General features: G+C 46.7%; 1 protein-coding gene across 3 annotated transcripts in view; it reads right to left on the bottom strand.

Moving 5' to 3' along the window:
• Positions 1-3283: 3283 nt before the first annotated feature.
• LOC123448529 (O-fucosyltransferase 1-like) overlaps positions 3284-24674 on the bottom strand; it is a 42052-nt gene continuing 20661 nt past the window's right edge. For 2 of the 3 annotated variants that reach the window (XM_045125459.1, XM_045125460.1), the window contains exons 6-9: positions 19061-19184; positions 18704-18987; positions 12004-12133; positions 4367-5295 (exon numbers count right to left, since the gene is read on the bottom strand). In XM_045125459.1, coding sequence (XP_044981394.1) covers positions 4675-5295; positions 12004-12133; positions 18704-18987; positions 19061-19184 — 1159 coding nt within the window. In that variant the 3' untranslated portion in view covers positions 4367-4674. Of the gene's footprint in view, positions 3650-4366; positions 5296-12003; positions 12134-18703; positions 18988-19060; positions 19185-24674 lie in introns of those variants that run through there. The other variant, XR_006631812.1, reaches the window with a different exon arrangement.

Consider the following 24674-nt stretch of genomic DNA (forward strand, 5'->3'; position numbering starts at 1 on the left):
TTGACGACGAGGGCGGGGGTGGTGTGGTGGTGTTGGACACTGCGACGGAGTTGCGCCTCGTGCTGGAGGCCAAACCGGAGCTCCTAATTGGGAGAGTCTGACACGTACGCAGGAAGCGAGCGCTCCTTTGAGGTGAGGAGGTCCTCGCACCTTCGCACCTCCTCCACGTGAGCCCACCTTGACCACGACACCGCCGGCACCGGAATGTGTTGTGGATCGAGGTACCAATCGTGCAGCAGCATCACATCTAGGTACAGTAGCGTCACATGTGGGTACATCAGCGGATGTGTGTACTGTCACCGCGCCTGGTGCACCGGGATGTGCAGGCGCTCCCTCACGGGGCGTGTAGGTACCGACAGAGGAGAAGGGGTGTGGGATGAGCTGGCGTCAAAGGTGGGCTTTCCCTTGCCGTTGAAGAAACCCATGACGTTAGGGTTTGCTGTCGTCGGCAAGGGAGCGCATGGGATAGATGTGGACACCCCCCCCCACACACACACACACATGGATTAAAAAAGAATGGCGTTCCGTAGCTTCCACACACTAAAGAGTAGGCCCGCATTAGGTGGCAACAATTAATATGACTATGCTGACGTAACCCAACATAAATTTGAGCATCAAATGCATCGGGGCGGACGATTGGCGGATGCTTTTTGGTATTGGGGCGGCGCGTTCGGCCGATATTTTTGTCCGCTTCGATCAAAAAGGATATGCGCACACAAAATTGGTCGGCTGGTTGGAGATGCTCTTATGACCTCAATCAAAGATACTTGTGGAACATTTGAGTGTGAAAGGATTAATAGCACAACCCGTTTGACATAACTGTGGAACATTTGATAGTGTGAAAGTATTAACTGGATTAATAGCACAGATCGTTGGATTCCAAATTTCTACTCCCTGTGTCTCATAATAGTTTTATAGTATAAAAACATTTTGTACACAATATATTACGAGACAAAGGAGGTACATTCCAAACAACAAGATTACATTATATTTGTGCAACAAATATGCACAATCATTTTCAAGATAGGGGAAGTGAAAAAATATATGGAGATATTTGTGAAATATTTGATCGCCGATTGCTCGTGTGTGTCTTCATTTGTTGCGTGAGTCACGAGGAGTATAGCAAATAAAGGTGATTGGAAGATTTATATTATTATTTTTTTGAAAAATATAAAATGTAAATACTCTATAATCTATTATTACTATTTTGAAATTGGATTTATTAATTCTCATCTAGATGATAATTAACAAAGTCTAATTTAACTCTCACACATCATTAAAATAAAAACATGTACGAATCTTCATGAATATCAAGTGAAATATGAGTTAGATGTGATTTGGTTAAGTCCCATCTAGATAAATGCTAGACACATCTTTTTGGAAATGGCGAGACTAGGCTATGTGCTGCATCCACAATATAAAGAGTTTCGTCGTCAAATGGGTCGTGCCTAATTGGTCGTGCCTTTGTTTAGGGAAACAAAAACTTTATTCATTAGAGATGATTAAAACATCGTTTAAGAGTAACGTTGCAACTTTAACTCGTGGTTCTTCAAACCAGTGAGAAGCCCGAGAAGATCTAGCTAATCTAGCGAGTTCATGAGCTACTTTATTTGCTTCTCTATTACAGTGTTTAAATCTGGTAGCTATAAAATCACAAGCATAATGAAAACAGTCATAAAAAATTGTCGCCGCCGCACCCGCAGATCGTCCTCCATCCTTCATTGCCTCGATAACCTCCATATTGTCTGAGTTGATAATGAGACGATTACAACCCATTTTTGCGCCAGAGTTATGCCAAATCTGAGCGCCATTGCTTCAGTCATCAATACATCCGCACAATGGTCAATCTTGTTATTCCCCCTGCAATGAAACTTCCTTTACCATCTCGAAGGACCGCCCCCATCGTACCTCGTAACAGATCATGATCCAAAGAAGCATCGACGTTAAGTTTTACAAAACACCTAGGGTTATGAGACCATCCCTCCTTTCTCATTGAGGCCTTTGGGGATGATGCATTGACAAAATTTGTTGTTAGAACCAATATTCCCATAGAGATCATATGAGCATTCTAAGTTTTCTCCTTCTGCACTAGTTTTTGCCTTTTCCACCATAAATACCATGCAGAAATGGCAACCATTTCACGGACGTTATGGCGTCCCATAATCCTCAAGTCTTGGTCTGGTAAAAGCAGTAGATACTCCAATACCGCCTCACGAGCCCGATCAATCTCACAAGCTTTCTCGATAATATCATCCATCCCTAATCTCTTTCCAAACTTCCTGTGCTTTAGAGCACAGAAAAAGCAAATGCTTAGTATCTTCAAGACCCTCAGAGCACGTAGGGCAAATTGGTGAAACTTTCATATGCCTATCTGCAAGCGTTACACGACAAGGAAGAGTGTCATGTAGCGTACGCCAGATAAAAAAATTAACCTTTGTCGGGCAAGATAACTTCCAAATCTTTTCCCAAATAGGATTTACCGCTGAACGACCCATCCCATTAGCATGTCTTATTTTACATCCATACTGATGGTTCCATTCTACCAAGTATGCAGACTTACTGAGAACATACCATTCTTCGTATGACTCCACGCAATTAAGTCTGGCATGTCATTTTGTGCCAATGGAATAGAGAGAATTCGTTGAGCATCAATGGGCTACATTGTTTGTGTAATAAGGTCTTCATCCCAGCTATTCGTAATAGTATCGATTAGATCAACCACTTTAGAGAGTAGAAGTCTACCCTTTGGTGTAATAATTTTTCTATTAGCACAATTCGGAATCCAAGAGTCATCCCAAATTCTTATGCTCTGTCCATTCCCCACACGTCATGTATAACCATTTTTTTGGGTGAACATTTTTTAGGGTGTTCACCCAGCTATAATACTCTGCCACGTGAAGGAAGAACCTTTTCTTAACTTAGTATTCAGGAGGTTACCGTCAGGGTAATATTTGGCCCTAAGGATAGTAGCACACAAAGAATCAGGGCTATCAAAGAGTCGCCACGCCTGTTTCGCGAGCATTGCTAAATTAAAACAGTGAATATCACGAAAGCCCATTCCTCCTTCATTTTTTGGAACACACATCTTCCGCCGGGCCATCCAATGCATCCTTCATCCAATGCATCCTTCTCTGGTTCTCCTCGCCTTCCCACTAGAAATGCGCTATCGCGTCAATAATTCCTTTACAATTTTTTTAGGAATTTTAAAGACCGACATTGCATAGGTGGGTATGGCTTGGACAACAGCCTTGAGCAGGACCTCCTTTCCTCCAACAGAAAAAGGTTTTTCCTTCCAACCACTAATTTTTTAACTATCCTCTCAACCAGAAATTGAAAACATTCTGGTTTGTCTAATCCCACATGTGCTGACAATCCTAGATATTTATCATTTAGGGCCTCAGTCAAAATATTCAGAGTAATACAAACTTGTTCTCTGATTTCCACCTTCGTATTAGGACTGTAGAAGATGCTAGATATTTCTGCGCTAACCAATTGTCCCAAAGCCGCACAGTATCTAATTTGTCGTGCCTAATTGGCCCGAGGTACATATCTCTATTTCAACTTAAAATTCTTCCTTCATTGGCACCCTCCCTCCTCCTTGCTCCAGTTCATTTGGACGAAGCCAACTCCCCTTTCCTGGATCTCACACCTGTCACCGAGCAAATGACATTTTTCCAATTACAATACACGGGCAAATTTGCTAGTTACACCAAAAATCATATAGTTTTCGTTCAAAAATAATTATCATAGAAATGGATGTATCTAAATGTATTTTAATGTTAAATACATCTATTTATCTACATTTATAAATATACCTAATTCCTCTAAATGTACGGCGCTACACCAAAACTTGAAAATCTGAACATGTAGTAAGTGGAAACATCTACAAATGCTCAAGAAACGTATGGTTGAGGCATTACCCCACCAGACATAATGTCTAAGAGCATCTCCAACAGCGGCACAAAAGTTTCACACACAATAAAAAATTCAACGCAACACTATAACACTTTTATTGAACGGGAAACAACATTGTTTTCTCAGATAAACAAACTTTTATTGGACGGGAAACAACATTGTTTTCTCAGATAAACAAAAACGCGCATTCAAAAAAACACACGGTGTAAATTATGAAGCACACACGATTCGACGTCCTAAATTTGCTGGTTTTTAGTACATGCCCAAAAAATTTAATGCGGGCAGTGTTTTGTAGCCTCTGTTGGAGCTGTCCGACGCATAAAAAAACGAATTTTTAGCGCGCGAAACTGTTTTTGGGCCGTTAGAGATGCTCTAAAGAAGATGGTTCGGGCATCATCCCACAAACGTAGCTTGCAATCTTTCACCACTGGCCAGAGGGTTGGAGGTGTGCTTTTATTAGTAATGTAAAGTTGGATTCTTACTCCGTTATGTTTCTCCAACAAAACACCAAGCTAGTATCATCACATAAACGAGAAAGCCCCCCCAAACCAACCAACCAACCAAAAAGAAAACTAGATGTTCATATGGATGGATGTACACTGCATGTGTAAATTTCTATGATGAAATACTACCTCCATTCCAGTTTATTAGGCCTGAGTGCATCCCTCAATAGTCAACCCATTCGAAAATGCAATAACCCGCTACGTGATAGATGATTCAGTGTCAGTCCTCTGAGACAATAACAGTTTGGTTCCTCAATTAAATCACAGTCTCTTCGGTTTCGCTGGTTGAATCTATCTGACTAGTGGCTTTCACTTCTATACTCCCTTCACTCCGAAACTGATTCTCCAGAACCTCATGTATATTGTCTGGTGGGCATTTGTCTGCACGATTCCTAGGGTTTGCCTGGCAAAAGCACTCTGGCCATGAGTTTGTATAGAAAGATTCAGGATGAATGCGCTTGTGGGGGGCACCATATCTCTTCATCATGACATGCCTCACTCGCTCCTCAAAACCAGCTGTTGAGCCTACCTCCCTGTCCATGAATATGGGAGCAAGGGCCTTCCTGTTTGGCGTGATGGTGGTACGGAAACCATAGTATAGGCGGTGACCAATGAGGTTGTTTGCAAAGTTGCTTGGGCCATCATACGTGGGCATAAAAATGTCTGATAGGAGACAGACCATGTAATCAACTGCAGAACCTGCCAGCCCACGGGTATTTTCTTCCAGCTTTCCAGGTCCAGCGGAGCTATGGTTTTCTACGCGCGGAAACATAGTCTTGAAGGGCCTCATAAAGCGTTTCCCACCAAAGAGCTCTCCAGAAGCAAGGTAGATGTGTGTTGTATTATCAAAACCCAGTGCACAAAGAATAAGTCCTACCTGCACAACAATATTAATGCTTATTTGAATTAGCCATGTGAACTTTTCTTCAACCAAGAAGTTCAGCTATGAAATGTACATATTTTTATGTATGTCCACAGTTTTGAAATGTTTACCAAGCACATACTGTTTTCCTGCATATGCTTCAAACTTTCCTTCCTATAATTAATCTTAGTCCATCAAAATGTCCCATTTACAACATGATAGTATATGGCGTGCATGCAACAGATAGACTAGAACAGTCAAAATAGTGTTGTAGATCAGAATATATGGATCTTGCTTCCAGAGGAAGCATGAACTCCACAATGATTAAGGTGGAGGTACAGAATAGCAATTGTGCACCACGCTTTCTGTCAAGCCAGCTATATATTGGCCTAAAAAAAGGTCCACTTTTAAACCCTAACCAGACTCAAAGAATGAAAACTGTCTACTTCACAACATCGGGTGGCTTTACAAGTGGGTTTTGGCTGATATGGATAGTGCATGTCTGCCATGTCATGTCATCAAACAAACCACTTAACGTTGACGGGATGGGTAAGGCTTGTGCTATCACAGTAAGCTCTCACTTCACCCATGCCATATTTCACCATCTATCTATATTTTTCCCTGTTTGATGATGTGGAAAACAAATGGCATCGACAGTTCGACACCAGTCAAGTCTTGATATCACAACAGTAGGTTTCGAAAAGAAATACTTGGGCCCTCCGGTACATCAAGGACAAGTTTAGCAAAGGATGTTTGGATAGGAGTGAGAAGTACCTCTCTGGTGGTACTAAGGAAGTTCTTATCAAATCCGTTGTGCAAACAATCCCAACTTACGCAAGAGTATTTTCATGTTTCCGGCAGGGCTGTGTGATCTTGCAAATTACCCCGAAATTCTGGTGGGTTGAGGAGATAGATAGAAGGTACGTTGGATGCTTGGGACAAATTTGTTTGACCAAAGCTTGAAGGTGGAATGGAATTTAGGGACCTGAGACTGTTTAATCAAGCTCTTCTTGCGAGACAAGCCTGACGCCTTATCGCATACCCTGAAAGTTTGTGTGCTCGGCTACTCAAAGCGAAATACTACCCTTCAGGTGATCTCGTTGATTCTTCTTTTAGTCAGAATGCTTTGGCTTGCTGGCAAGGGATCGTTCATGATTTGGAGCTGCTAAAGCAAGGTGTCATTTAGCGTGTGCACACATGAGAAAAGATCCGTATAGGGAGAGATTACAGGATTCGGAGAAGGAACCTAAAGGTCTCTAGTCTGAGGGGCCGCTCCAGACTGTCTGAGTTAGATATCTTATACATGTAGCCAATAATGGCAATGAACACAGCGAGCAAGAGAGTTGTGTGCTGCGAACTTGCAGCTTTTCTGCCGTCGTTCTTCTCCTTTTATTCAACTGAAAACGATTGTGGCCTGTGCCCATGATGCCCTAAACAAGCCCTAAACAAGCCGTGATATCCCACATCCCAGGCGATTGGGTTACAAGTGCATGTCGTGCAAAGACTAATTTAGCTGAAAACTAGCTACGGCTAGCCTAGAACTAACAAGCTGAAAATAGCTGAAGAAATAACAAGATTAGTCAACAAACTCCCCCTAATCTACTTATTCAGAGCTCCATATGCTTGCTCCTATCGTGGAAGACAGGACACTTACTTAGTGCAATGGCTGGCTTGTTGTCGATGTAGAGCTCGCGGACACTGTCCTGGCGCCCGAGCAGCTCACATATCAGATACCCTGCCATGCCACGCCCACCACGGCAACGTACTCCACCTCTCCACCTCGCGAGACGAGAGCACAACTATTTTCTGATTTGCCAATTTCAAGGACATAGGGCACCTTCCGAGGAAGAAGATAGTGCCACTTGTGCTCTTCCGATTGTCGACGTCGCCCGGTAGATCGAAGTCATTGTAACTGACGAGCCTTGTGTCGTGCTGCTGCCACGAATAGCTGATGCCGACGTGTGTCCGCAATGTGGCGCATCAATTGTTTCACCGCCATTCAGTGCTTGCACGCCGGCGTCTCCATGAAGCGGCTGATGTAGCCAATGGTGTAGGCTATGCAAGGCCTTGTGTGGGTGAGGTAGTGCAGACTGTCGACCATGCTGCGGCAATAGGTCGCGTCCACGGGGTCGCCAACACCGCCTTTCTGAGCTTTAGACGCGACTGCATGGGCAGTGCCGGAGTTGCAATCTCCCATGCCGGCTATCTCCAGCAGCTTGCCAGCGTAGTAGCTCAGCACGACCAGGTCGCTCATATTGAACAGCGCCATCATCTCCCAATTGAAGCCATCGATCGCCGCCAGTGATGATAAAGTCATCGACGTATACTTCGACGAGAAGACCCTCGCTGAAGCGATGGGCGTTTACACCACATGCTCTGACGGGCACTTGTTGAAGCCGAACGTGGCAAGGCTGCTATGAAGCTCCGGATTCCAGGCATGGGCGTTTACACCACATGCTTTGACGGGCACTTGTTGAAGCCGAACGCAGCGAGGCCGTTGTCAAGCTCCGCATTCCAGGCATGTGATGGTTAACGGAGACTGTAGAGAGCTTTGTGCAGGCTGAGCACCTTGCTCTCGGCACCATCGTGCACGAATCCGGGAGGCTAAACCAAGTACACCTCATCAAGGTCGCTCTTGAGGAACGTGGACATGATGTCATGGTGGTGCACGTCCCAGGCCTCCTAGGCGGCGACAACGAGCAGTACATGCATGGAGTCGAGGCAAGCAACCGGTGCAAACACCTCCTTGAAGTCAATGTCGGCGCGCTGCACGTAGCCCTTTGCGACAAGCCGAGCCTTGTGCTTGATCACCTCGTCGACGGTGTTCTTTTTCTGCTTGAACACCCACTTCAGACCAATGGGTCGATGACCTGCGAGCAGATCATAGAGGGACAAAGTCCTGTTAGATTCAGTGGACGCCATCTCGTCCATCATCTTGGCCCGCCAAGCAGCATAGGGCTGGGCCTCAAGAAAATTCATCGGATCGTCGTCTAACATGCAGACACTCTGCCTCTCCTGGGTTAGTCGCACCCTCACCCTGATCAAGCAGATCGGTGACGTGGCGACACCAGTGCAAGGCTTCAGGGGCGTTGGCGTCGTCGAGCATCGCCAGGCCATACGACGACGCAAACTCCACTTCCTACGTGTCGACAGCCTCTAGGGTTTCGGCTGCCATGGAGCTGCTATCTACTAGGATTAGAGAGGAGGCAGCCCTTTGGGTTCGGGCTGGGGCTGTCGACCTTGGGGTGGTCCTGCCGCTAACCTGGGATGTTCACTAGCCTGGTGTTTTTTCTTTCGTTGGGCCTCCTGCTCGGAGTCATGTACAGCTTAAACTTTCCTCCCTTTCAATGAAATGAAACGCAGAGTCTTTGCGTTTTCTCGAAAAATAGATGGTCCTACATGCACAATGAGGTCGATGGAAGCAGAAAGCGCTGCCATGGCAGCATTTCCGCCTAACGCTGTCGGTGCCCCTGCATGCACAATGAGGTCGATGGTGGAGGTGCCACCAGGGCGGTCTGCTCATATTCTCGTCAAACACCACATCATTAGAGACGTGTAGACGGCGGCTGGTGGGATCGTACACCCGATAAGCTTTGAAGCGCTACCCATACCCGGCGAACACCACGGGAATGCTTCGGTCGCCTAGCTTCTTGAGATTGGTCGCGTTGTCTTGACATGCATGACGCAACCAAAGACGTGCAGCTGTTCGACCTCGGGCTTCTTGTTGTGCTAGGCCTCATAGGGCATCATCACCTCGACACTCCAAGTGTGCGCACGGTTAAAGATGTACATGGTGGTCATTGCCTTCCCCAGATGTAGTCCGGCATGTCCTTCGCCTTCATGTTGCACGCCATCCCGACAATTGTCTGGTTCCGGAGTTTAACAACGTGGTTCTACTGTGGCAAGTATGGCGTTGGTTCCTCTTAGAATAACCTGAGGCGTTTAGTTGATCTACCAAGGACCAAGCAATCACACAAGGCAAGAGACCGAGATTTGTTAACAAGGTTCACGGAACATCGGCTACATCCCCGAGGCCTGACTATGAGCGCTCCTGCACATAATACCGCTACAATACCGCACACCAGCCACCCCGGCGCCAACTCCCCTGCATGCATGTGCTATTATGTTGTGGCATAGTTACATCGTGTGTCTGTCCCCACATTATATATGAGGCATGGGCTACAAGTGTCCTACCACATCTCCATACCTTATCTACACGGTTTGAATCCAAGTCCAACTATAACCTACCTTGTACAAGTATTTGACACAATTCCAACAAGATTCACCTTGGCGAATATTCTCCACCGCCTTGAATTCATCCATGAGTCGAATCTCCATGTACATTTGATTTGACATTACAACATGTCTTGGTCGAGTCTCTGGGTAGCTAGCCCACACCACCTCAATCCCCACTGAAGAGAAACACTAATCATCACCAACAAATGTTGAGTATCACGTTTCCATCAGACCAGTGGGCCCTAGTCTGAAGCACGTGTGTCTCGTTTTACCCGCTTAAATAGGCTTTGATTCTCCAGATCCTTACAACGTAGCCCCTCCATCAACACCGAATGAAGTCTTCCATCACACTCGAGCTCCACCTTCAACATGACTCCATGTAGCTGGCCATGCTACCCCGCGCCCTGTCGACTTGAAGTTCTCATCCATACGTTGTCTTGAATCAACCCCATGTCATAATCTTGTTGAAGCCGCACAAGCCATTAGGCTTGCACCACGTGTTTCCACGCCCCATAAGTCGGTCACCATCAGCATCACGCTCATATGTCATCGTCGCTAAAAGCGCCCCTGTTTTCTATACTGATCGACTCACGTCGATCCATCAGACTGTATAATCTGACCCAGCTGAAATTATCCAACTGCAACCATACTCCACCCTGCGTCGTGTCAACCATGGTCCGGGTCGAGTCTCCCAGGAAGCCGCACAAGCCCTCTGTGTATGCATGATCCCGCATTCCAGCCACGGCGTGCTCCATACTCCTTCGAGCCTTATACGCATGTCGACATCCTCGGTTCATGTTTGAATGCGAGCTAAACAACACCCCTGGTGCTATGCCGCCATCTCCTTGGCATACGAAGCAAAAAAATAGAAGTAGTCCAAGCAATTTCATTACTATATCAGCTCCACACTTGTAGCACCCCGTGACTTCCTCACTAGTTTTCTTATTCTCTTCTTTTCCACGCTCGAGATACACATGCTAGTAGCCAGTGAATCCCATGTTCCAACACGCTGCAACCTTCAAGGACCGATTTTTATTTCTCAACCAAATCTCGTACCGTGCAACTTGTCGTGGCAGCACCACACCCTACCTAGGTTTTGACCTTCATAGCAGCTCTTACCTAGGCCTCCGTCAGCAGCTGCTTCCGCCGTCCAACAGCGCACTAGCCAGCCCCTCTTGAGGCCAACCCGCCTCACTCGAGCCTCCGATAGTTGTACGCTAGGTCTTCTATTGCTTCCCACGCGTCGAATCCATCTGGCTGAGATCACCCACGACCAGGGCCTCTGTTGTTGCACGTCTTTGCATTCCAATTGCTACATCGTGCCCATACCTCGTAGACACATTGCACACAGTCTCAAACTCATTGCCTCTGAACCCGATCTGATATTCGCTCCTGCTGCCACACGAATCATACGAAATTGGGACCCTTCCTCTAGATCAACAATCTGCGACCTCCTTAACATTGCTCATGATACCACGTGTTAGAATAATTGGAGGCACATAGATATCTACCGAGGACCAAGCAATCAGACGAGGCACGGCGCCGAGATATCTTAATGAGCTACACCGAACATCGGCTACATCCCCGTGGCGTGACTGTGAGCGCTCCTCCCACCGCTACAAGACCACATACTGGCAACCCGAACGCAATCACATGTCGTTGGCTCCCCCTGTGTGCCTGTGCTATTATGTTCGCATAGGTTGTATCATGTGTCTACCCCCACATTATATAAGAGGCCTAGGATGGCGAGTGTCCTACTCAAATACATCTCCAACAATTATTCGACACAATTCCTCGTGTGTATAACAGGACTGCCCATGAGCTTGCTCAATATGGGTGGTGTGTCGTGTGGGCATGTTCTGCAAGGCTCGGTCCCTACCTGTGTGCCCAAGGCGGCGCTGCACGATTGTATACCAAATTTTTCTTCCTAAGTAATACACACCTTTTCAAAATAAAATAAAATAATCATAAAACCACCTAAGGTTGTATAGAGGACAATTCATACAGTTCCAGTTTCCAACTCAGAATGTAGTTGAGGGCTGAAAGCTGAAATGGACTTTTAAAAAACAACATTCAAGGTTCAAAATAATAATTAGTGAAGTAAACAAACTGCAATATTTGGTTGTAGCCAGAAAGTGGCACTCTGGCAGGTATGGTATGTGCACTAAATAGCAATAATATTTGGTTGTGGCTTTGGATATACTAGTCGGGTAGTGTCGAAATCACTATATTTACTCATGGTTCTGGATAGACTTCTGGTCCAGAACAATCGTTATGCTATGGAGGATAAAATTTTACTCGGTTGGCCTTCAAGTTGGTATTCCAGTTTACAAGTACTCCCTCCGTTCCAAAATAAGTGTCGCGGTTTTAGTTCAACCGCGACACTTATTTTGGAATGGAGGGAGTAACTCCTAATTTCAGAACATAGTTGAATATTTGAGTACCACTACAGAAATATCCAGAGCAATGTATCTAAAAGGATAGTACCTCTTCTGGAGTTAAAGGGCACTTTCCAATGAGCCGTCTTTCCCTATAGACAAGTTCTTTTTCTGCAAAATTTTCCTTGCGGTACTTGATCAGAATTTTCTGTTCCTGAGGTGTAAATATATCAATGCACCTGAATTTTTCATGTAAAAAATAAGCCATGACCAGCAATGTAAGATGAAGATATGCAAAATAACCACTGCATTTATCAAGTCTTTGTTATCAGCGATGTAGCATCAAGGTTTTGGATTCCGAATGCTAAAAAATCTCACGGGGCACCAAGATTTCCTGATACCGCGGTAAACTGAAAATACCTGGCCGTTACCGGAGGCCTTTTTTAATGAATTTTGAATTCGAACAAAATTAATTCAAAAATCAGGCAAAAATTATTCAAGTTTGAAAATTCTGGGTTTTTCACTTGGTAAGGCGATTTCTCGTGGGGTACCTAGATTAGTAGTTAACCGGTTTTTTCTCCCGGTAACCATATCCATGTGTAGCATAGCTTTTCTCTAGTAAAAAAAACAAGTTGATCATCTGTCAAACTACAAAAATGAACCAAACAATATAAATGTATTCCGAAGTTCTAGTACAAGAGGACACAAATGACCGTGATACAGAATATCAATAATGTGAGTTTATCATTTCCTATATTATACTACCTCCGTCCAGAAATACTTGTCGGAGGAATGGATGTATCTAGACGTATTTTACTTCTAGATACATCTATTTTTATCTATTTCTGCGACAAGTAATTTCGGAAGGAGGGAGTACTTCTACAGGTTTGAGTTCGTGGCGGATTCACCCACCCTTCCCTACTCTCACATGTGGGATTTTTTTTGCCGAAAAAAGGCAGAAATAAACTCAAAGTTCAAAAAAGCGCTAGGCGTTAATTATGCGTTCGGCCACCTACTTGCGCTTTTCTAGCTTAGGCACGATTAGGCGCAATTAGGCGTTTTCTACACAATTGTACGGAGAGTGCTACAAGCAGCAGGCAAGCAGCATACCAACAAAATATATAGCTAGCAGACCAAGTGACCAACACAGGCAGCAGCTTCCAACTAGCAGACCAATACCACACATTAGTAGCAGTACAAGTGCACAGATAGGAGCAGCAGCTTGCTGGAGCACACAGCAGTAGCAACAGGCAAGCATCGACAGCACCGGAGCAACTAACATCAGCAACTCGCAAGCAACTCCACTCTGTTAGGAATATGCAACTTGTATTCCCATGAGGCCATAGGCCGGTATATATACATGTACAGGTGATGGACTATATGCAGGAAACCCCTTATGTATTGGGATAAATACAAAAGGGTACATGGCTATATTATATATACTCTAACACCCCCCTCAAACTCATGGTGGATGAACAACACTGAGTTTGGAGAGATAGAAGCCATGCTGCGCTCTAGTCTGGGCCTTCGTCAGAAAATCCGCCAACTGTAACTCAGAAGGCACATACTGAAGAGCAATAACCTGATCCTGCACACCAGCGTGCACATAGAAAGCATCAACACCAATATGCTTGGTGAGCTCATGCTTTACAGGATCGCGCGCAATACTAATAGCACCTATACTGTCAGATAAGAACAGAGTCGGTGTAGTGACAGAAACACCAAAATCCTGAAGTAACCACCGTAACCAAGTCACCTCTGCCGTCAAATGAGCCATCGCTCGCAACTCAGCCTCTGCACTCGAACGGGAAACTGCAAGTTGTTTCTTCGTCTTTCAGGCAATGAGAAAACCACCAAGAAAAACACAGTAAGCAGAAAGTGAACGGCGATCGGAAGGATCACTAGCCCACCTAGCATCCGAATAGGCCTGAAGCTGTAAAGAACTGGAGCGAGGAAAGAATAGACGGTGAGAGATCGTGGCCCGAAGATATCGGAGAACACGAAGGAGATGACTATAGTGAACCGAGGTGGGAGCAGAGACGAACTGACTCAGAATATGAACCGGATAAGAGATATCCGGACGAGTGACAGCGAGATAGACAAGACTGCCAACAAGATGACGATAACGCGTCGGGTCAGGCAAGGGATCATCATCAGTATCACGGAGGTGAACATTGAGCTCCATGGGAGTCTCAACAATGCGCTCGTCAGTAAGAGCAGCACGAGCAAGAAGATCCTGGATATACTTTTCCTGGGATATAAAAAAGCCATCAGAGGTAGAAGAGACTTCAATCCCAAGAAAGTAGCGAAGAGGTCCAAGATCAGACATAAGAAACCACTCGCTAAGACGGGCCTTTACAAAGGCAATATACTCGGGGTCATCCCCAGTGATGATCATGTCATTAACATAGAGAAGAAGAAGAGTCCGACCACGAGGAGAAAGGTGAATAAACAGTGCTGGATCATGAGCACTTGCTGAAAAACCAGCGGTAGTCACCACAGAGGCAAAACGCTTAAACTAGGCACGGGGGGCTTACTTAAGGCCATAGAGAGATCGGCGAAGACGACATACCATGCCATCAGGAACAGAATACCCAGGTGGTGGCTGCATGTACACCTCCTCACGCAGCTCACCATTAAGAAATGCATTCTTAACATCAAGCTGAGATATAGACCAGTGGCGGGCAGAGGCCACGGCAAGAAGTGTACGAACAGTGGTCATATGGGCCACTAAAGCAAAAGTCTCGTCGTAATCACGACCATGCTCCTTCTGAAAACCACGAGCCACAAGATGAGCTTTATAACGCTCAAGAGAACCATCAAAGCGAGTCTTAACCTTGTAGACCCACTTACAAGTGATGGGACGGACTCCGGGAGGAAGGGAAACAAGATCCCACGTGCCAGTGCGTTCAAGAGCAGCAATCTCCTCTGCCATCGCAAACTGCCATTCAGGATGAACAACAGTCTGAAGATAAGAAGTCACCTCAAGAACAGCAGCACCAGTGATGGGAAATCCAAAGCGATCAACAGGCGGACGAGGACGAGAACGCAAGCCATAAGTAGGCTGAGACGAGGATGACGACACATCCATAGAGACATCCACATGACGTGAACGACGAGTGTAACACTAAGGAAAAGATGAAACAATGGAAGGAGGAATCGCCAAGGTAGAATCGGGGGGTGGCGACGAAGAAGTCACTGGAGATGAAGGTGTAGAATCCGGTGACATGTTAGGCGAGGAAACCGTGGAAGATGGTGGCGGCAAATCGACAAGAGATGGAGAAGCAGAGGGAGCGGAACAAATAGGCAAAGGCTCGATGGGGGTGATGGGTGAGTCAGGAAAAGTGAGGAAAGAGATATCCTCCACTGAAAAGGTCGAGGAAGATGGGCGTGGGTAGAAAGGACGAGACTCATCAAAAGTCACGTCTCGAGAGATACGCATCCGACGACCGATAGGATCCCAACAACGATAGCCCTTATGCTCATCATTGTAGCCTAAGAAGACACACTCAACAGACTGAGCGGTCAGTTTGGTGCGTTCGCGAGGGGCAAGAAGAACATGGCAAACACAACCAAACAAGCGAAGCATCGAATAATCGGGAGAACGTTCAAAAAGACGCTCGAAAGGAATACCACCCTGGAGAGCAGCGGAAGGTTGTAGATTGATGAGATAGGTGGAGGTGGAGACGGCTTCAGCCCAAAAATGAGGCAGGAGAGAGGCAGCAATCATCAATGCACGAGCCGTCTCAAGAAGATAACGATGCTTCCGCTCAGCCACGCCATTCTGAGCATGAGCACCAGGACAAGAGAATTGAGGGAGAGTCCCTTGCTCAGCAAGAACACCACGCAACATCTTAGAGATATACTCGCCATCGGAGTCGGCACGAAACACACGAATGGGTGAAGAGAACTGAGTGTGAACCATGGCAGCAAAACGCTTATAAATAGATAACACCTCACTACGAGAAGTCATGAAATAAAGCCATGTGTAACGAGAGAAGTCATCTATGAAAATAATATAGTATTTATGACCCCCTTTCGAAGCGAAGGGAGTCGGACCCCATACATCAGAATGGACTAAATCAAAAGGACGCTTAGACACTGACTCACTATGTGAATATGATAACTGAATCTGCTTGCCAAGACGACAACCCTGACACTCTAAAGAGACATCTCTTGGGACAGACCCCAGAAGACCTCGACGAACTGAAGACGACAAACGAGAACCACACAGATGACCAAGTCGATGATGCCACTGCTGGAAGGAACCAGTAGCAGAGGCGACTGAAGCGGAGGAACTGGCGGAGTACTTACGATGAAACTCCAAATTGGCATGTACAGCCTGGCGACATGAGCAAGTACGACAACCAGCACTGGGGAGAGAATCAAGCTGGCGCCAGATAGCAGAACTCTGTGCATAGAAGTCATCAACAGTAGAGTCACCCTGCTGAAGAGCATGCTCTTGACGGACCACAGAGAGGTATAAGGCATCACCAGAGGGCTCATAGCACTGACGAGGGCGGGTCCACATCTCAAATACAGTAGGAAGGCCCAGAAACTCAGAAGCAAACTGAGGCAGAACACTAGCAGTGAGAACAGCGGCAACACGAGCATCGTCATCAAGCCACTGGGGACAGAGCACCATGATACACCTGAAGAGCCTCCTCATAAGCCAAAATCTTCTCATCATAAGCACGGATAGCAGCCTCATCAGCAACCTTAGCTGCATCCTTTGAAGCCTGAGTAGCATCCGCAGGAAGAGCCGGAGGGATCGGCGGAGTGGGAGCCACAGGAGGAACCGGACGTGGCGGACAGCAGACCTCGCCAGAAAGAACACCCCAAAGACGGATGCCACGCATGTGGATGCGCATGAAGCCAACGAACTCGGTGTAGTTAGTACCATCAAAGATCACCGAACAACGAGGGACAGCAACATAGCCCGATGCAGTAGACTTTTTTTTTACAGAGATCGGTCAAGATCGGGACTAGAGGATCCAATCCAGTCGAGATCGGGACGGGATGCTGGAGGATCCAATCCGGTCGAGATCGGGACGGGATGCAGGAGGATCCAATCCGCCTCGCCCTACCGCGTGCTCAGTCCAGATCAGGACGCGCAGGGCTCCCTCTTCTGTCCCGGGGCCTCCTAGCTTCGTCACGGCAGGCGGAGGCGAGCCACGCGACGGAGTGCGGCGGCCGGATCGAGGGCGGCTGGCGGCGGCAGAAGCGGCAGGACTGGCGCAGCAGATCGAGGATGACGGGAGACCAAGCGAAGCAGCAGGACCGGAGCAGCTCGAGGAGGACGGGAGACCGAGCGGCTTCGAGCGGGGCAGCAGCTTTAATCGGGGCGGGAGGAGGAGATCGAGGACGAGCTCGATCAGGAACAGGAGATCGAGGACGAGTTCGATCGGGAGAGGAGAGACAGATCAATTGCACGAGTTGCAGCGTGCAGAAAATTGACCTAGCTGTAATACCATGTTAGGAATATGCAACTTGTATTCCCATGAGGCCATAGGCCGGTATATATACATGTACAGGTGATGGACTATATGCAGGAAACCCCTTATATATTGGGATAAATACAAAAGGGTACATGGCTATATTATATATACTCTAACACACTCCACCCGTCTACCTCGCACCAGTAATGAGAAACAGAGGAGGGGGAGAGGCAGAGAGCTCACAAGGAGGTGGCAGGAGCACATCAAAGGCGAGGGGAGGAGTAGTGCTTGGGTCGCGAGCTGGACAAGCTCCGAGTACGGCAGCCGACGACGCGGGGCGGAGGAGATCCGAGTCCAGCAGCCAGCGGCGCCATGAGAAGCTTCAGCTCCAGCAGCCGACGTCGGGAGGAGAAGCTTCAACTCCGACAGCCGGTGGCGTGAGGAGAATCTTCAGCTCCGACAGGCGACGGCACGAAGAGAATCTTCAGCTCCGACAGGCGGCGGCATGAGGAGAGCCTTCGGCTCGGGCAGGCGGCAACGGCGCGAGGAGAGCCTTCAGCTCCAGCAGCCAGCGACCCGAGGAGAGCAACCTAAACCTAATAGTTGGTATGTCCCATGAGTAGATCCCGCTCCTTTTATTGTCTTCGACGCTGCCCCTGCTTCTAGTTCCGCGCGAAATCAGCGCGCCTAATCGCAGCTTTTTGGGCATACGTGCAAAATGTGCTCTGCCTAGGCGTGCATCATGCCTTTTCGAGCGCACATGGCCTAGGCAAGGCATTAGGCCAGCGCCCCATGCATAGGCACGCATAAGCGCATGATTAAGCGCGCCTTTTTGGACTTTGCGTAAACTATTGAGGCAGCAGCAGAGTCAAACTCGGCACCTTATCAAGAGGGTTAGAGCTTCTTACCATCTAACCTATACACAAAGGGTATAACAAAGAAATCAAACAGTATTTATTAAACTAGCGCACAATCCAGGTGCTGTGTTTTAAATTTTATTTTCAGAGGATCGTTATACAACCCAAATCAGGATGTAGCCTAAGTTAGATGGTATAAACTATTTAACTGTTTTTCAGATTTGCAAGCACATATTGGTTTATTATGGCAGGCACTTTGCTAGTTTGGTTAGTGACATCATTTCAAAAAAATTGATGAAAAATTGAGTAATGTTATGATATCTAAGGCTCTACAATGCTCTTGTTAGCTTTTCTGTAGCCTACAATGAACTGAAATAAAGAATACATGGATGCGCTTCTCCGTTTCTGGATGCATAGCAAAGAATATATGATGACAAGTGAATAACAAACTGACTATTATAAGCATGAATGACTGAATCATGTAATCACACAGTGTGGTTAGTCAATGTTCTACCCAGCAAAAGCAAGCATATCCATCTCAAACCGAAGATGAATCGACATGAAATGGCCTTCTGAGCGGAGCTTATTCACTATCTCACTGCTTGTTTTCATGATGTTTGGCTTGAATCGTAACGCATGATAATTCACCCGGCACCGAAGTCTCTGGATCTCTGGATCATTTATATCTTCTGCCAAGCGATGTGAAAATGGAGTTAAATAGATAGCCCCATAACTCTTCATCTTCTCTAAAGCAACTGTCATATACCAAGTTACCGGTGCATCTCGAGGTGGCCGGATCTGTTAGCAACACATATTAGTCTCTCTCGAGTTATTCACTCATATAACTGAAACTAGTGAGCTTTTCTTTCACCTGGTAGGCTTTCAGCTTCTTAGTTTTTCCGTTTGTAATGATATCTGGAACGCTCATAGCAATATGGACATCATATTTTAATGTCTTGATGAAGTGGGGAACATCATATATACCTATGAAACCACTGGTTGCATGTACAAATAGAAACCATAAGTAAAAAACACCAACCAGGAACCATCATGCCAAGATCATTCAGAACAAACCAAAAATGCTGACAAAAAGGCAGGTTCAAATATATAGAACAGAAAAGCTGAAATTAAATGCTCTTACGAGGAATGAAGCGCACTACATGCAAATCATTGGTGGAGCCAATTACGAGGAATGAAGCTGGAACTCAAAAATCAAACAAACAGTACTTAATTTTGAGAATATGCAAAAGTGTATCTTTTGCTTAAGAAATGGAAATAATCTGTTTGCAGATGAATGGCTAATTCAGTTTTACAGGATTTTCAAATCAGAGGAATAGAAAAGGTGAAGGATTAAGATGCCCTACCCAGGGCTTCATCCTTTCAGGTCTCTGAAAAGCCAGTTGACATGTGTGATCCAATCAAGGAGGCAGTACTGCTGCCTGGGTTCCTCTGGATCCTACTCATCAGGATTTACCGTGCTCTCCAATCCTTAGGAATTTTCAATGAGGTCTTACCAAATACTAAGAATCCTAAGGAATCAGGTCAATATGGACGGACACAATCCTAAGGAATCAAGTACCTCTATTCCTATGAATCGAATGCTAGACATATGAAGAAATCCCATAGGAATCCTCCAAAATTTCCTCCAAACCGAATGAGCCCGAAAAGAGAAACAACGATAAAAGAAATTGCCTGGCATCAGATTGCAGCACAAAGAGGAACTTATGTCATAGAAACAACTTAATTCTATCATTATTGCATAGCTACAGGTAGAATGTCTAAGCAATGAAAAGTAAATGTAAATGCCACATATAGAGCTATTCAAGACTGACGAGTCGAAGCAAGGTTGAGACTCATAGACTAATCGGGATTACTCCTAGACTACTCCTGCAACCTCCGCACATGGTGATTGTCGCTCTACGCCGACTCCTCCATCGACTTTCATTGGTGAACGTCGCTCTTCCCCGACACCTCTCGCGATTTTCACCGGCTGTTCTGGTGCATATGACTCCATCGACTACGCCTCGCACAGACGTCTTCCCTTGGCGCTTGGTGCTTGTCTACATATGGCCTCATCTCCTCCACCGGCCTTGCGAGAACTACTGGCCATGCTACACCGCCACATCTAGCGGCTTCGACAGGTGGTGGTGGCCACTCCTCTCCCGGTGCTACTGCGTCTACTTCAGCTATGTACTTCACTGAGTTGCGCGATTTCGCGCCCTCTCGATTGCCTTCGGTTCTCTCTTATTGGGTGCATCTACGTCAACCTCTTCAGTTGAGCTCCTGACCGAGCAGGAGATTCTGTGACTTCAATGCCTGCTAGCTCCATCTTCCGGTTCTCCATCGACAGGTTCTGCTAGTTTTGCTACTGACTCTTCTGACATTGTGAGACCACCTTCTACACAAGCAGGTACATCTCTATGGATTCTTGATACTAGAGAATCTTTTCATATGACTCATGATTCATCTACTTTATCCTCTACTAGACCTCTCGATTCTCCTGTTCATGTTCTTACTGCTGATGGTACCTCTCTGCCGGTTACTGGTCGAGGCATTCTTAGCACTTCATCTTTTCATGTTCCTGGTGTTGCTCATATTCCCCGACTTACCATGCAACTCATTTCTGGTGGCCAGATTGTTGACTCTGGTTGTCGTGTCATTCTAGACGTCGACTCTTGTTCCGTTCTGAACCGTCATACTGGTGCTCTCCTTGGTGCTGGTCCTCGGCGTCGTGACTCTCACGGCCTCTAGAGCTTGACTGGCTTCACCTCCCTCCACTGCCACTGTCCCGAGCCTCTCCCCTAGTGTCGCCTTGTCTACCAGCTCTTTTCAGCAGTGGCATCGCCTTCGTCACTTGTGTGGCTCTCGTCTCTCATCCTTAGTTCGACGTGGTCTTCTTGGACCTGTCTCCGACGGTGTGTCTTTAGACTCCCAGGGTTGTCGGCTTGGTAAACAGGACCAGTTACCTTATCCTGAGCGACACTGTGTCTCAGCGTCCTTTTGACCTTGTTCACTCTGATGTCTGGGGCCCGGCTCCCTTTGCCTCGAAAGGGGGTCATCGCTACTATATTATCTTTATTGATGATTTCTCTCGCCACACCTGGATATATTTATGTCTTCTCATAGTGAGGTATTACCTATCTATAAGCGTTTTGCTGCCATGGTTCACACTAAGTTTTCTACACCTATTCATGTGTTCCGTGCAGACTCTGTTGGAGAGTATATCTCCAAGATATTGTGTGGAGTTCTTGCTGAGCAAGGTACTCTTGCTCAGTTATCTTGTCCTGGTGCTCATGCTCGGAACGGTGTGGCTGAGCGCAAGCATCATCACCTTCTTGAGACGGCTCGTGCGCTGATGATTGCCACCTCGCCGCACTTTTTGGTTGAGGGCATCTCCACTTCCACCTACCTCATCAACCTTCAGTCGTACACTGCTATGCAGGGTCGCATTCCTTTGGAGCGTCTCTTTGATCGATCCCCTGATTACTCGGAGCTGTGTTTGTTTGATTGTGTTTGCTATGTTCTTGCCCCTCGTGAACTCACCAAACTGGTCGCTCAGTCTGTTAAGTGTGTCTTCTTAGGCTATAGTGATGAGCATAAGGGTTGTCGTTGTTGGGATCCTGTCGGTCGTCAGATGCGTATTTTTGGGGATGTGACTTTTGATGAGTCTCATCCCTTCTACCCACGTCCATCTTCCTCGAGCTTTTCAGTTGAGGATACATCTTTCGTGACATTTCCTGACACACCTATCACACTAGTTGAGCCCTTGTATATCCATCATGTTGCCCCTGTTTCTTCGACTATTGCAGATCTGACGCCACCATCTCCTATGGTTTCCTAACCTCGCTCATGACAGGATTCTGCACCTTCATCCCCGGTGTCTTCTCCGTCACCTTCACCTGTTCTGGAGATCCCCCCTCGTATTCTTTCATCTTTTCCTCGACATTATACCCGTCGTCCACATGATGTGGGTACATCTACTGATGTGCCATGTTCCTCGTCCCAGCCTAGTTATGGCTTTCGTCCTCGTCCGCTTTCGCCTGTTGAACACCTTGGTTTTCCAAGCGCTGGTGCTGCTGTTCTTCATCCGACTTCTTATCGTCAAGCTGTAGTTCGTCCAGAATGGGGGTTTGCGATGGCAGGGGAGCTTCCTGCTCTTGAGCACACCGGCACATGGGATATTGTTTTCTTCCTCCCGGTGTTCGTCCCATCACTTGTAAGTGGGTGTACAAGGTTAAGACTCGCTCTAATGGTTCTCTTGAGCGCTACAAAGCTTGTTTTGTGGCTCGTGGTTTTCATCAGGAGCATGGTCGTGATTACGATGAGACTTTTGCTCATGTAGCCTGTATGACCATTGTCCGCACACTTCTTGCCGTGGCCTCTGTTCGCCACTGGTCTATGTCTCAGCTTCATGTTAAGAATACCTTTCTTGATGGTGAGCTACATGAGGAGGTTTACATGCAGCCACCACCTTGGTATTTTGTTCCTGATAGCATGGTTTGTCGTCTTCGTCGCGCTTTCTATGGCCTTACGCAAGCCCCACGCGCTTGGTTTGAGTGTTTTGCCTCTGTGGTGACTGTCGCTGGTTTTCCAGCGAATGCTCGTGATCCAACGATGTTTGTCCACCTTTCTGCTCGTGGCCGGGCTCTTCTTCTTCTATACGTTGATGACATGATTATCACTGGCGACGACCCTGAGTATATTGCCTTCGTGAAGACCGCCTTAGTGAGCAGTTCCTTATGTCTGATCTTGGCCCCCCTCTTCGCTACTTCCTTGATATCAAGGTCTCTTCTACCACTGATGACTTTTTTATTTCCCAAGAAAAGTATATCCAAGATCTTCTTTCTCGTGTTGCTCTTACTAATGGGCACATTGTTGAGACTCCCATGGAGCTTAATGTTCATTTCCGTGATACTGATGGTGACCCCTTGCCTGATCCAACGCGTTATTGTCATCTTGTTTGGAGTCTTGTCTATGTAGCTGGAGATATCTCTTATCTAGTCCATATTTTGAGTCAGTTTGTCTCTGCTCCCACTTTGGTTCACTAGTCACCTCCTCCATGTTATCCGATATCTTCGTGGCAAGGTCTCTCACCGTATGTTCTTTCCTCGCTCCAGTTCATTACAACTTTAGGCCTACTCGGATGCTACGTGGGCCAGTGATCCCTCGGATCGCCGTTCACTTTCTGCTTACTATGTTTTTCTTGGTGGTTCTCTCATTGCCTGGAAGACGAAGAAATAGTCTGCAGTTTTCCGTTCGAGTGCAGAGGCCGAGTTGCAAGCTATGGCTCTTTTGACGGCGGAGGTGACATGGTTACGGTGGTTACTTCTGGATTTTGGTGTTTCTGTCACTACACGTCTACACCTACTCTGCTATTGGCATTGTGCATGACCCTGTGAAGCATGAGCTCATCAAGCATATTGGTGTTGATGATTTCTATGTGTGCGCTCGTGTGTAGGGTCAGGTTATTGCCCTTCAGTATGTGCATTCCGACTTACCATTGGCGGACTTCTTTATGAAGGCTCAGACTAGAGCGCAACATGGCTTCTATCTCTCCAAACTCAGTGTTGTTGATCCGCCATGAGTTTGAGGGGGTGTTAGAGTACTATATATAGCCATGTAGCATTTTGTATTTACCCCGTTATATAAGGGTTTTTTTGCTTATTTCTTGCACCTGGACATGTATATATATTGGTCTATGGCCCCATGGGAATACAAGTTGCATATTTCCTAATAGATCCAAGGTTTTACCTTCACAAGGGAGCGAGTGGATCAAACAAGTCCCACACAACCTCCCGGCAAGCAGGTCACGTGGCACTCGAGGGCTACTAACGAGGATACAACATACGAGCATGCCTGCCAAGCAGAGAGCTCGACACATCCCTTGATCGGGCGTGGAGGTAGCCACTCGAGCCTAGCAATCAGTCAGGGATCATGCCTACTTGGGAGGCACGAAAATGGTGAGCTACCAACGCACGACATGGTCCGACGGAACAAAGGGGCACAACCCACAGATAATCCAGCCGAAGCCAGCAATCGTACCACGGTTTGCAATATTGTCATGTCCGAGAGAAGAGATGCGGTCTCCTTCTGATACTCAAGGACATCACCCTTCATGGATAGGAGGTCTTGGTATTCGGCATCATCCATGCTTGGGTTTGCTCTTCCCATCATCAGATCTGAATGATCCAAGAAGGAATTTCACGTTGAGATTTGCTCAACAACGTGCCCCAGCGATCAAATCCCACCACCGCCACCGAGACGCCGACAAGCTGGTCTACAGAATGGATCTTGCAAGGAATTTGACAACAAGGAAAAAAATCTCCAACAACCACTTTGGTTGCTTCCATACTACACCAGAATGGATTCGTCGTGGCCTAACCGCGGCCAAACAAAGTTCAACACCGCCGTTGCGAAAGGGGAGGGGAGGGTGGGATTTTACGGGAGATCTCAACGACGCTTGCTCCACAACTCGATTGGCCTCT

The sequence above is a fragment of the Hordeum vulgare genome, chromosome 4H (assembly GCF_904849725.1).
Source record: "Hordeum vulgare subsp. vulgare chromosome 4H, MorexV3_pseudomolecules_assembly, whole genome shotgun sequence".
In the NCBI taxonomy this organism is placed as follows: domain Eukaryota; kingdom Viridiplantae; phylum Streptophyta; class Magnoliopsida; order Poales; family Poaceae; genus Hordeum; species Hordeum vulgare.